At 31.9% G+C, this 12,612-nt stretch overlaps 1 protein-coding gene across 2 annotated transcripts in view; it reads right to left on the bottom strand.

The window, feature by feature from the left end:
* Positions 1 to 436: 436 nt before the first annotated feature.
* The window catches only part of LOC145692670 (zinc finger MYM-type protein 1-like), a 92,929-nt gene continuing 80,753 nt past the window's right edge, over positions 437 to 12,612 (bottom strand). For both annotated transcript variants that reach the window (XM_081768046.1, XM_081768047.1), the window contains one exon: positions 437 to 2,436. In XM_081768046.1, the coding sequence (XP_081624172.1) occupies positions 2,433 to 2,436 (4 nt within the window). In that variant the 3' untranslated portion in view covers positions 437 to 2,432. The remainder of the gene's footprint in view (positions 2,437 to 12,612) is intronic.

Here is a 12,612-nt window from a genome sequence, read left to right as displayed (position 1 = left end):
AAAAAAAACATTAAGAACAATAATAAAAAAACTAAGTCTACCTGAGGGATAACAACAAGAAATTACATAAAAAGCAATCAGTTGATCAGTACGGGACTGTATACCTACTTTTGGGCCACCTGTATTTCCCTAGAAAGAAAGTCACAGAACTCACAAAGTGATACGTGATGGCAATAGTAACATTTAGTTATGCCACCCAAGAATATAAATGATTAAGTTGTATAATCTACTCCTGCAGATGAATAAGTTGCAATAGTACTATACAACTCAATCATGATAGTCTGCCTCGGACATTCAAGAGTAGTGTGTCTAAAATTGCTGAGTTGAATACAGAAGTCGTTAAATCAAAAAAAAAAAAAAAAAAATCAGATTTTTTTCAGGTCTGTTTTTTTATTTAAAAAATAGTCCCATGTCTTTTTTTCACATAAAAACACTATGAAATTCTAAAAACAAATTTTTATTTCCAGTCATAAAAATAAATAAACAAATAAATAGAATCTGGTTTCCATCTTTTCTTAAACTATCCATGGTTTAAGTCAGTCAATCATGTAAATTACTGAATTTCTATGCCTTGAACTATGACAAGAATCGAAAAAAAAAAGTGTGAATGTAGAAACAAAAACCTTGTATCTTACATCTTGCTATCCCTTTTGATTAAATCTTTAACCCGTTGGTGTTTTTCTTTTTTTCCTCATCGCGAGACAATAGACTTTAATTACACCACCCAATTAGATTTTAATTCAAACTTGGGATTTAATTACATTTTATACTTTAGAGAATAATAATGCTCAATACTACGAGTTTTAAGTGTACCGTTTAAGTCTTCTTCTAGTAGAAGAAACTCCATCTGGACAACTTTCACTAAACACAAAACACTGAGCAAGTATATTATATATAAATATATATACTAGATCAAAGGGGCTAATATATAGAGTGGGATGCGTAAAGTGTAGCAAAATTTACATAGGAGAAACAAAAAAGATGGAAAAAAGGATAAAATAGTAAAAAGATGGCATAAGGTTGAAAAGGAACAAAAACGAAACATATGATCATCAGAAAGAGACAAACCACAGGATAGCGTGGGAAGGAGCAGAGGACATTGGTGAGAAAATGGAAAGAAGCCACAGAAATTACGAAAGCAGGAGACAAGGTGATGAATTGGAATGCAGGATTCGCGATAAGTAAAGAGTGGGAGAAGATTCTGCTTAAAGAAGAAGAAAAAAGAAAACAAATTAATAAGGGAACATAACAAGGATAATTAGAGGTCAAAAATGTATCCAGCAAAAATGTATATTTTTAATTGGACAAGTGCGCAGCTTTACAAGTGAAAGTGAATAACACAAGTGTTACTTTTTAATGAAGGGCGGATCCTAATTAAAAATAGATCATCAGGTAGTATATAAGAGGTGACCAACTCCCAAGTAATCAGAAGGACTGGAAGTCTGATGAAGACAATTATTATGTTGAAACTGTTACGTGATTGTTTTATACATATTATCACACAGCCTTACTCAGTGTGTTGCGTTTACTTTAACAATATGGAAACAAGGCCTGATAGAATAGTTATAGGACAAATTTCACATTACTTTATTTATTTATTTATTTATTTATTATTATTATTATTATTATTATTATTATTATTATTATTATTATTATTATTATTATTATTATTATTATTATTATTATTATTATTATTTTAATGTAGATGGAATATCTTCTTAACTTCTCTGGAAAGACGAAATTACTGTTACAAACAGGGCAATAATAAGGTTTTTCGCCTGTATGAATTTTTATATGCCTTCTCAAGCACTCAACTAGTTGGAAACTTTTGCTGTAATACTGACACGTTAGCAAAGGACCGTCCCTATGTGTTGTTCTATGAATTTGAAGACCTCTGTACTCTTTTTAAAAAAAATCTCACTCTCTTTACACCTATAAAGTGCTTCACCTGTGTGTATTGTATTACTGAATGTATTTTTTAATCAGTTGATATTTTTTTCTTTCTTTTTATCATCACAACGTTCACAAGCAAAATTCTTTATAGTTTTGTGACGAATCATATTTACTTTACAGTTATAAGCACTGGAGAATTCCTTCAACAAATTTCACAGCCCCTAAGATCTCTTTTGAAGTGTGTTTTCATGTGGCCTTTCAACATAAAACTAGTTGTGTATGTTTTAGCACTGACTTCACATGGAAAACCATTACCTTCTATATGAGAAACAGCATGACGGGCCAACTGACACTTCTCAAAGAATGACTTAGAACAGCGACTGCATTTGAAGGCTTCCTTGTTTGTATGCCTGAGCATGTGAGCTCTCAATGCACTCGGACGGCAATAAGTTCTCTTACATATCTCCCAGCAATATCTTCTTCCAATATTCTTACCAGTTGTAGCAGCATGTTCCATCATAGATGTGATGTTTTGTTCACTATCTGTGGATGATAAAAAAAAAAAAAAAAAAAATAACTTACGTCGATCAACAAATCAGTTTTACTTTGAATTAAATCTTTCGTATCAACTGTACTGCAAAAATTAAGAGAAAGAAACAATATAAACGATATGAATCATGTAAATTAACAGTCACAAACAGGAATAACCATATAGGAATACAGGATAAATTCTATCAACTGTATATTTGAGAATATTAACCATTTGAGACAATCAGATCTTATCTTCTTCACTGAAAACAACTTGCGTTAGCTTTAAAGTATCACATAACATTCATCACTTGTAGTAATAAACAAGAAAAATCTGGCACATTTTTCTTAAATGCAACATGCAGTAATAGTAAACGAAGTAAGAAGTTCTTGAGATGTTCCTGCTCAGTTCTTCACTTACCAATGAAAGAAGAACACAGACGTCGAACTCGCAGAGGAGGAATACACTGTGACATGAATTATTCTATTATAAACTAATCGGCCAAATGAACTACTCACAATTACATGCATAAAAAAAACAAACAAACAAACAAAAAAAAAAAAAAAAACCGAACAAATTTTTCCTGAGTAGCGCCTGTTTGTAGTACGATTTAGTTATATTCTGTAAAATGCGTAATATGTATTTTTTCCGGATTACCATGTGCTTGTGAGAAGTAAAAATAGAGTTCTCCTTTAAATCTAAATATCAGATTCAGTACCCTAGTTTAAGTCGTTATTCGACCAATTCCCCACAGTGAAGATCTTCCAGTGCCTAAACCTCCAGAACATCACACTATTGATTCAGAAGAAGATACCTCAGACGCTGCAAGCAACAGGGAAGATGTAGACTTTCAACCTTCTACGTCCCAGTCAACGTCACCTCATTTGATCACACAAGAAGAGCTTAACGACCTTGTACGAGACAGACGTTATTAAACATTGAAAAGACACAAGCAGTCAATTTTCATAATATGCGCAACAAACATACGCAGCCTGTTAATATTTTAATTGAAAATAACGGAACAGAGTGTGTGAACTCAACTAAGTTCTTAGGAATTTGGATAGATAAAAATCTCTCCTGTGTTGTACAAATAACTAAGCTTAGTAAAAAATTAAATCAAATTTATTTCGCAATTAAAGTACTTAAAAATGTTTTAAAAGAGTCTACTTTAAAAACGATTTACTTTGAATTATTCCAGCCAAATTTAACATATGGCATTATATTTTTGGAAAATACACACAAGGTAGAAGAAAAACATGATCCTAATACAAGAAACAAACAAAACTTTTCCATTGTAGAACACAGAACCCTATTATATGAAAAAGGGTGTAAATACGAGGGTATCATGCTATACAATAAACTTCCCAAAGATATAAAGACTCAGGAATCTGTTGCTGAATTTAAAAAAAGAACTACAGAAATATTTATTACAACATTGCTTTTACTCGGTAGAGGAATACATGAATTGCTAACAGAAACAAAACTACATTATCTACAATAACCAGTGTCTTTGCTTGTTTTTAGCATTTGATATATGTTCAAGGATTTCTACTTACACTGTAAGTAATAATTACTTTTAGTATCATGCAAAATGTAGTGTATAATAGGATGTAAGATGCAAGGTTTAATTATTAACCTAGTGTGTGTAATTTTCATTATTATTGTTCTTTTTACTTTTGTGTTTATATATAAATGACGTGTCCACTTCATATACATTGCAATACAGTGCTAAATATAAGAAAGAAGTACGAAATAAATACAATATAATACAATACAAGACATCTTTTTAAAAGAAAAGCGGAATTGTTGGGCTTTAGGCTTCAAGGTTGGAATCTCTTAGCTCAAGATGTTAAAACAAGTTTGTTTAGAATAGGACAAAGTCATTTTGAAGACTATTTTGTTGAAAATGGAAGCATTGTTTATTGCAAAGATGTTATTTCAGTCTTTGGGACCGAGTGGTGCTTGTTTATTGACAGTTCGAAACTAAAGCTGAATGCACTGTTTCTCCATATTGAAAATGTTCACCCACCTGTTCCTGTAGCACATGCGGCTTATACAACGGAGATGTATGAAATTATGGGTGCGATATTGGACTTCATTGAATATAAAAAAAAAAATCAAGTGGCATGTGTGGGGACTTGAAAGTTATTGGTATTCTCACAGGAATGCAACAAGGATACGCCATGTATTGTTGCTTTTTATGTGAATGGGATAGCCGTAACAAAGCAAACCACTATGTCCGTAAGTACTGGCCTCAAGACAATTTCTTTCCTGGCACCAAGAACAAATCTTGTAAACTAATTGTGAACCCTCAAGATGTATTTTTGCAACCATTACATATGAAGCTTGGGTTGATGAAGATTTTTGTTAAAGCACTAGATAGAAACGGTATTACCTTCATGCATCTTAAGGAGAAATTCCCAAACTTCAATGAGGCAAAAATTAAAGAAGGAATCTTTATCGGTCCACAGATTAAAACAGACATGCAGAATGAAGACTTCGAAACTAAACTCTCTGATATTGAGAAATTAGATTGGCTATCATTTAAATCGGTATGTTCAGGTTTTCTTGAAAATGTAAAAGCTGAAAATTATGAAGCTATTGTTAGTGACATGGTGCGCAGTTTTCAACTCATGGGGTGCGACATGTCATTAAAATTACACTTATTGCACTCACATCTTGACCTTTTTCTCCCAAACCTCGGCGCAGCAAGTGATGAACACGCACAACGGTTTCATCAGGACATTGCCACATTTGAAAAGCGTTACAATGGAAGATGGACTGAAAGTATGCTTGCTAAGTATTGCTGGTCTATCATCAGAGATTCCAGATGATGTCTACAAGCGTAAACGACCAAAAAAAAAAAAAAAAAAATCTTTAAAGGATAAGTTAACAAAATTTAATATTAGTATAATGCTTATTATATTAGTATACAAATCATATTAAAAAAAAAAAAAAAGTTGAACAAATTTTAACGATATATGACAGGTGTATTATAGAAAAGTGTAGTGTTTAGTGAAAGTGATATGTATATAGTGATTATTAACCGCACAGGGAAAACCGTGACACGGGAGAGGAACACACACACACACATAGGCGAAAATCATTTAGGTGAGAACAAAGAATATGTAAAAGAGTCAGCAGTAAGGAGACACCGAAATTATCTGACTGGAAATCAGAGCATAACAGGAAAAAAATTTCATATTATTTTAAAATCAATAAATCTTACTTCTTTAAAATCAATAAGACGAAAATAGAAAATGTAGGTTTTGGAGAAATATTAATGAATTGTTAAAGTAATATACATGTTAATTTAGGTAGTAGCTAGATGGTAATCAATTTTTGTTAAGTAATATGATGATAAAATTAGACAGTAATCAAGTTTTTGTTAATTAATATGTGTGATTGATTAGATAGGATCAGATAGCTTAAGTCCTTTTTGTTTCTGGTTTCGTTTTTCTTTCTGTTTTGTTTGTTCATTGTTGTTGGATGTTGAGGTCTCGTTCTTATCACCCTTTTCCTTGTCCCCTTTCTCCCTTCCAATTATCACAAATAAAGTATGATGAAAAAAGCTAAAGAAAAATAAAGTGCGATGATGATAGCCAGTGTCGGTCTAAAGTCTTCAGATGCCGAAACTGAAGAGACGGATCTAAGCATTAAAAAAGTACAATACGCCTTTCTAGCCTACATTAGATAGTAAATATATATAAATATGTACACTCATGTCCAAAATTATTGTCGCATATCTATAATTGTCTTCTTGAAAGAATATAATTTGATAATGATTTTGCAGGGTACTTTTAATACTGATACTATGTGTATACTCGGGAAATGTATATTTGTGGTAAATTTCATAGGAAAAGAATTATAAATACGAAAATTAGAATGAGTGAAATAAAATGTTGCTAAATGGACAAGAAAATTTTATGTTCGTTTTATTGTTCTTATTTACTGCTCTTTTGACATAAAATTTGCCACATACATGTCTTTGTCGATTACACACATACTAAGATTATAAGAAACACCGGGCGAATTCGTTATCAAATTATATTCCTACAACAACATATTTAGACATGCGAGAATAATATTGGACATGAGTGTACATTTCGTATAATGTGTTGTGGTCTGCCCAACAGAAACGTGACGTAATGGAACATTTTGGTTTCCAGCAATGAATTCAGTACCCGTCATTTAGTTAAAATCACATCTGAAGGACAGAAAAAAGTTTAAATTTGTTGCACAATGTTATCGCTTTATATATTATCTTATGAGGAATTTTCAAAGGAAATGCACGCCCACTTTTATAAGGAGCAAAAATTTTTACTAAAGTTATCGTGTATTGAATACATCATACGTGGTGGTGGTAGAAGCCCGCTTCAATTAACGTAATTATTTTTTCAAGGCCATTTTGACATCATCGTATTTTCCATTATATAATGCAATAAAAATTATATGAAACTACAGATATTGAATTGTATGGAAGTTTGGGGTATGGAACATTTGATTCAATGTTCTTTTTTCTGCCAACACTGCCTCAAAAAAAAAAAAAAAAAAAAAAAAATTAAATCATTGTGCAGTAATCCTAACGATTTTAATATTAATTACGGATTAAAATATCCATTCTCATAACGTTCATTCCCATTGGTATAGAATTATCAGTGCTGCTGTCATCTAATAAAAATAAAACTCATAAAAAGTAATATTTCTAAGCTTACAGCACGGAAAATATTATCAGTGTTTTAACACATTAAAATAAATTCAAAGCACGAACGTGGTGAAATGCATACTAGTGTACGTAAGCTTATGCATTAAATTTGATAGCCTAACTTAAATAGCATCACTGAAATAGGAAAATGTCTCTATACTAACAATGTAATCTCTATGGAATTATCTATCTGAACAAGAAGACGAACGAAGAAATATTAATGAATGAGTAATGACCTTTTAAAAAATGTTTTTTAAATTTTATTTAATTTATTTATTTACTTAAACACAAACAATTTGCTGAGCAAAACAATATATTCACATTAATAACTACATACGTGTGACCGTTTCGCCAACTAACACTTTTAGCTTCTTCAGACACTATCTACACTACATGATATCGTCTAATGAAGCCAAAGTGATAGTTGGCGAGACTGTCACACGTATGTAGTTTTTTAAATATGAATATATTGTTTTGCTCAGCAAATAGTTTGTTTGTATTTAATTATATACAAAGCAAAGCTTCTACTTATGGAGATTATTTACTTAGTTTTTATTTAATATTTATTCTTGTATAAGATTTTTCATCAAATTTTCCACGTTCTAACCTCCATACACCATATAATGAAAAACTATTTTTCATACAACTAGAATAAAGGAACTCGTATATGAACATAATAGCCCTACAAGATATTTAAAATGAAAAAAAAAAAAAAAAAAAAAACGACGATCTGGCGGACCATACCGAAGCAATATCTAACTCTACTAAGAGTACAAACAAAGAACTATCAATATTTAACGGAAATTTCAACTATTTGGAATAAGGTACGAAGAAGCTTACTTTCTTAAAATTAATGAAATGATTTACCATTGAATCGTCCTTGCAGCATAGTATCTCATTTTTCGCTGAGAATTTCATTGGCTAGTTGTAATCAGAATAACCAATCGCTTGCTTGTGACTATTATTATGTACGTCTCTTCTGTATGACAGAAAACTAAAACATCCACTTTCATAATTATGTATAGGGCGTATGCAAAGCATTTGAAATAATTAATAATAATAATAATAATAATAATAATAATAATAATAATAATAATAATAATAATAATAATAATAATAATAATAATAATAATAATAATATATTGACTCACCTACAAGGCCGCTCGTCAAGGGGGGCAAGAGAGGGCGCTCGCTTCCCCCCCCCCTCAAGAGGAAATTGTACTTGGGAATATTGAAAATCCAATACAATTTTTACAGTAGTTACAGCAAAATTTGAAACTATATTTGAAACGTCGTTTATACTTGCCCCCCTTGGAAACCACAACATGGACGCCCCTGCTCACCTATAATGCTTCTTCAATATTTTTTTAGCCAATATTTCCACTGAACGAACGGCCAGTCTTCCTCAGGGCAAAGGCTTAAATTATTTTCCTATGAAAATCTTCTACATAGTATAACAACTAATAGTAGTCCATAGTGTTGTTTTTTATTATTATTATTATTTCCTTCACTTAATGAGATCTTCTTGCACCCATCTTCATTATGTCCATCAACCGTTGAGTATTTAGAATTTCTAGGAGTTCAGAGTTGCCAGATCAAACACTATTGTTAATTCTGTGACAACTACAGTCCATAATTTATGAATTTTTTATATTTTTAATAACCAACAGAGTAAAGTACAATAAAGTACTTTGAAATCCTAAAATTTGTTTTTGTAAATATAATTGAGTAGAACAAAGAGTACCGGAACAGGTCGATCATTTAAAATATTATCTGGGAAGTATTTTGACGAAAGACGCGTACTGCAGCAAAGAGATCACGTCGAGAATTGCTATAGCCAAAGAAGTATTCAACAAGAAAAGGTCACTCTTAACTGGCAGCCTTAATATTGGATTAAGGAAGAAATTGGTCAAGTGCTATACATGGAGTGTTGGACTTGAGGTTCAGAGATTTCGACATTACGAAAATATTTCGAAGAAATATTTAGAAAGCTTCGAAATATGGTGTTGGAGGAAGATGGACAAAATAAAATGGACAAAAAGAGTAGCAAACGAAGATGTTTTAAAATGGATAGGGGAGAAGAGGACGCTTCTAGCACACCATCCTTCGTAAAAAGGCCAATTGAATTGGATACATCTTACGAAGAAATTGTCTTCTTCATACCGCCACAGAAGGAAAGATGGAAGGGAAGTGGGGAATAGGAAGAAGAATGATTTAAAAAAAGAAGAAAATATTGGGAGTTAGAAGAGACTGAAAATCGACAAAAGTGGAAGAAACATTTCCAGCCCCAAACTGAAAATTAAGAAAGAAAAAAAAAACCTCATTAGTCCCAGGACCTGCCAAAAGGCAAAACACTTAATAATAATAATAATAATAATAATAATAATAATAATAATAATAATAATAATAATAATAATAATAATAATAATAAATTCGTAATAATATTATCCAGTCTCCTCGAATATTTCCCTTATCCGTGTTTAGTAAAGGATTCTTTATCCTAATATGAGTATAATATGTTTTAAATACGTTCCTTCCACGATGGAAATACGGCAAATAAAGCTTATACCATTTTTAGGAACTAGGATACTGGAGAACGTAAAGAACATGGAAATAATTTTCTCCCCCACGTATCTCCCTTCCGCTGTTATTAGGGATCTCTTACAAATTAAGAAAAACAGCAAAAAAGAGACAACATTGGAGTTACTTTTAAGCCTCCTCTGAATATGGAAAGCTCATTAACTCATTGCAAACACTATTTCGCGGACATACATACGTTAAGTGATATTTAGCATTCGTGTGTTCCTGTTACACATATAGATAGGAATAACAAAAACAATCATTGGTTACAGAACGAATATTAGGAATCTTCTGAGGATAAAGAAGTAATATCAGTAGGGCGACCATACGTCCCGTTTTGACCGGGACAGTCTCGTTTTAGGGGTGTGTCCCGGCAGTCCCGTCAGTAGGTAGAAAAAAGTAGTATTTGTCCCGTTTTATGCAAACGAAAGAAGCAAATAACAAACCCAGAACCTTTACTCCTTGTAAAGGTATTAATAATTAATTATAACAAAGAGGCAAGAACTGAACTGACATTCCCTACATTAAGAGCTTGCCTTACTAAAAATAATACAAAATTTATCAATTTTCTTTTGCTTGTTTATTCATAAGTGAAAGGAGATAATGAAATGCAACTTACCACAATCACAGATAATGTTATTCTACAACAGAAAATATAAACCTGAAGAATATTCAGTGTTGCCATTCATAAAAATCGGAGTGTTTGCCAGAAAAACAATTCCCCTAAAACCTAAGTTAAGGCAGCTACTAGAGGAATGAACTCAACTGCATTTGATTACGTATCATGTTGTTTTGGTATCCTGTATCATGTGTTTTTTAAATAACATTATTATTTAATTTTAATAACTGTATGTTAAAACTATTTTGTTTATTACAAACTAAATACAACTATTATTTAAATAGTAGTTCAGAGCATACCAAAACAACATGATATGTAATCAAATGCAGTTGAGTTCGTTCCTCCAGTTGCTACCTTAACTTCGATTTTAGGAGAATTGTTTTTCTGGCAACACTGTAATTTCTATGGACGGCAACACTGAACATTCTTTAGGTTCATATTTTCTGTTGTAGAATAACATTATCTATGATTGTGGTGACTTGCATTTTATTATCTCCTTTCACTCATGAATAAACAAGCAAAAGAAAATTGGTAAATTTTGTATTATTTTTAGTAAGGGAGGCTCTTAAGCATGATCTATAGTTCGCAGTACTGTTTGAAATGCAGCAGAGGTTTTAGCAGCTGCTTGTTTGTTAAGCAATGAAATCTGTGTTACTGGTACGGGTAAACTTTACAGACAACTCCAGTGAATTTTACGAAAGACTGGTGAAGAATAAAGCTATCCTCAAGAAGATAGGTTCTTCTGAGAAATACTTCTGGAATTTTTCAGTTAAACAGTCAACTTCTCACCCAATGTAATATCAAGGATCCGAGCTAGGGCAAACAAGCAAATGCAGGCACTATCATGTTCTACTAAATTGTAAGTTAAAAGCTGTTTATATTTTATAGCTTATATATCGTCGCTGCGCCTTTAAGAACCGCTATGTGACATTTTTGTCAAAAATGAGTTATGTCATGCAAATAAACCAGAAAGCTGTCAGGCAGCGTCCCCTATAATGTCCTAAGTGAATATTCAATTGTTTAGCCACAACAATGAAAAATTATAGATTGAAATTAAACGCTTCTGGTTCTCATCATGTACACATTGATTAATGTATACAAATCCTCTATGTGCTTATAAAGGCGCAAAAGGTGCTACGTAAACGCAAAAATAGTAATATAATACTGTTGAAGCAAGCTAAAACAATGTCCAGTGCATAATATACGCAGAACCAAATTTATTATATTTTTCAAATGTTTCCGTGTATATTTGGCAAAATTTTAAGAGTTCGGAATGTTTTCTGCTTCTCCTGAAAAGTTGTGGTTTTAACACATAGAGGTTCTTCGAGGCGCAGCGACGATATATTATGTTATATTGCAATATAAATGTATTACATATTGCTAAAGTAAACAGGAATTAATATACGCTTGACCTGTTTCTCATTTCTCATGACTTTTAAAAAGCCGGAACCTGTCCCGTTTTCAGCTCAAAATTTTATGATCACCCTTGTATCAGGGTTGTCAAAACAGCTCCAAATAGCTAAACATTCAATATGAAATGTGTAAGAGGGCCGCCTCCTACATAAAAAGGAATATATTACGAAGCATAGTATATTATGATAAAGAACTTTTTACAAAACACGGATTAAAAGAAACACTTAAAAAGACTGAGATACTATTATAGCCAATTACATTAACAAAAACAAATGTCAGAACTTCAAGGTGCTTTCACTAACATAATAATCTGCTTGGTTGTTAAAAGTTACAAAATTATGGCTTGTAATAGTTACGAAATTAGCAATAGTGTCTGATCTGGCAACTGAGAAATTCTAGAAATTTTAAGCGCTCATTTGTTAATGGATGTAATGAAGATTAGTGCAGGGAAATCTCATTAAATGACTCCTAAAAACATAAAATTAGTTGAGTTTATTAAATAGCAGGGCCGACCCTAGGCAATTTGCCGCTCCGTGCAATGGCTTAATTTTCCTCTTCCCTTCCCCTTCTCCAGAAAGAACAAATCTTAAAAGCCACGATTTTAAGTATGCTACCCCATTATGAACAACGAAGGGGAGGTAAAGTGCACTTGCACTCAGAAAGAACTAAACACTACAAATACAACTTTATTTATTTATTTATTTACTTTACCTGCAGAGGAAAGATGGTGATCCTTTTAATAAAATTCAATATCAAGCTTCAATCTCAATATATCTGTTTGCAATTCCAGTGTAACTAGCTCTTTTATCTTTATCTCTTGATTTTCCATCTATATCTGTTAAAACTTTTTTTTTAAATACTTGTTTCCATCTT

The sequence above is a fragment of the Thermobia domestica genome, chromosome 8, assembly GCF_964235325.1.
Source record: "Thermobia domestica chromosome 8, izTheDome1.hap1.1, whole genome shotgun sequence".
Lineage (NCBI taxonomy): Eukaryota > Metazoa > Arthropoda > Insecta > Zygentoma > Lepismatidae > Thermobia > Thermobia domestica.
This window is presented reverse-complemented; position numbering and strand designations above follow the sequence as displayed.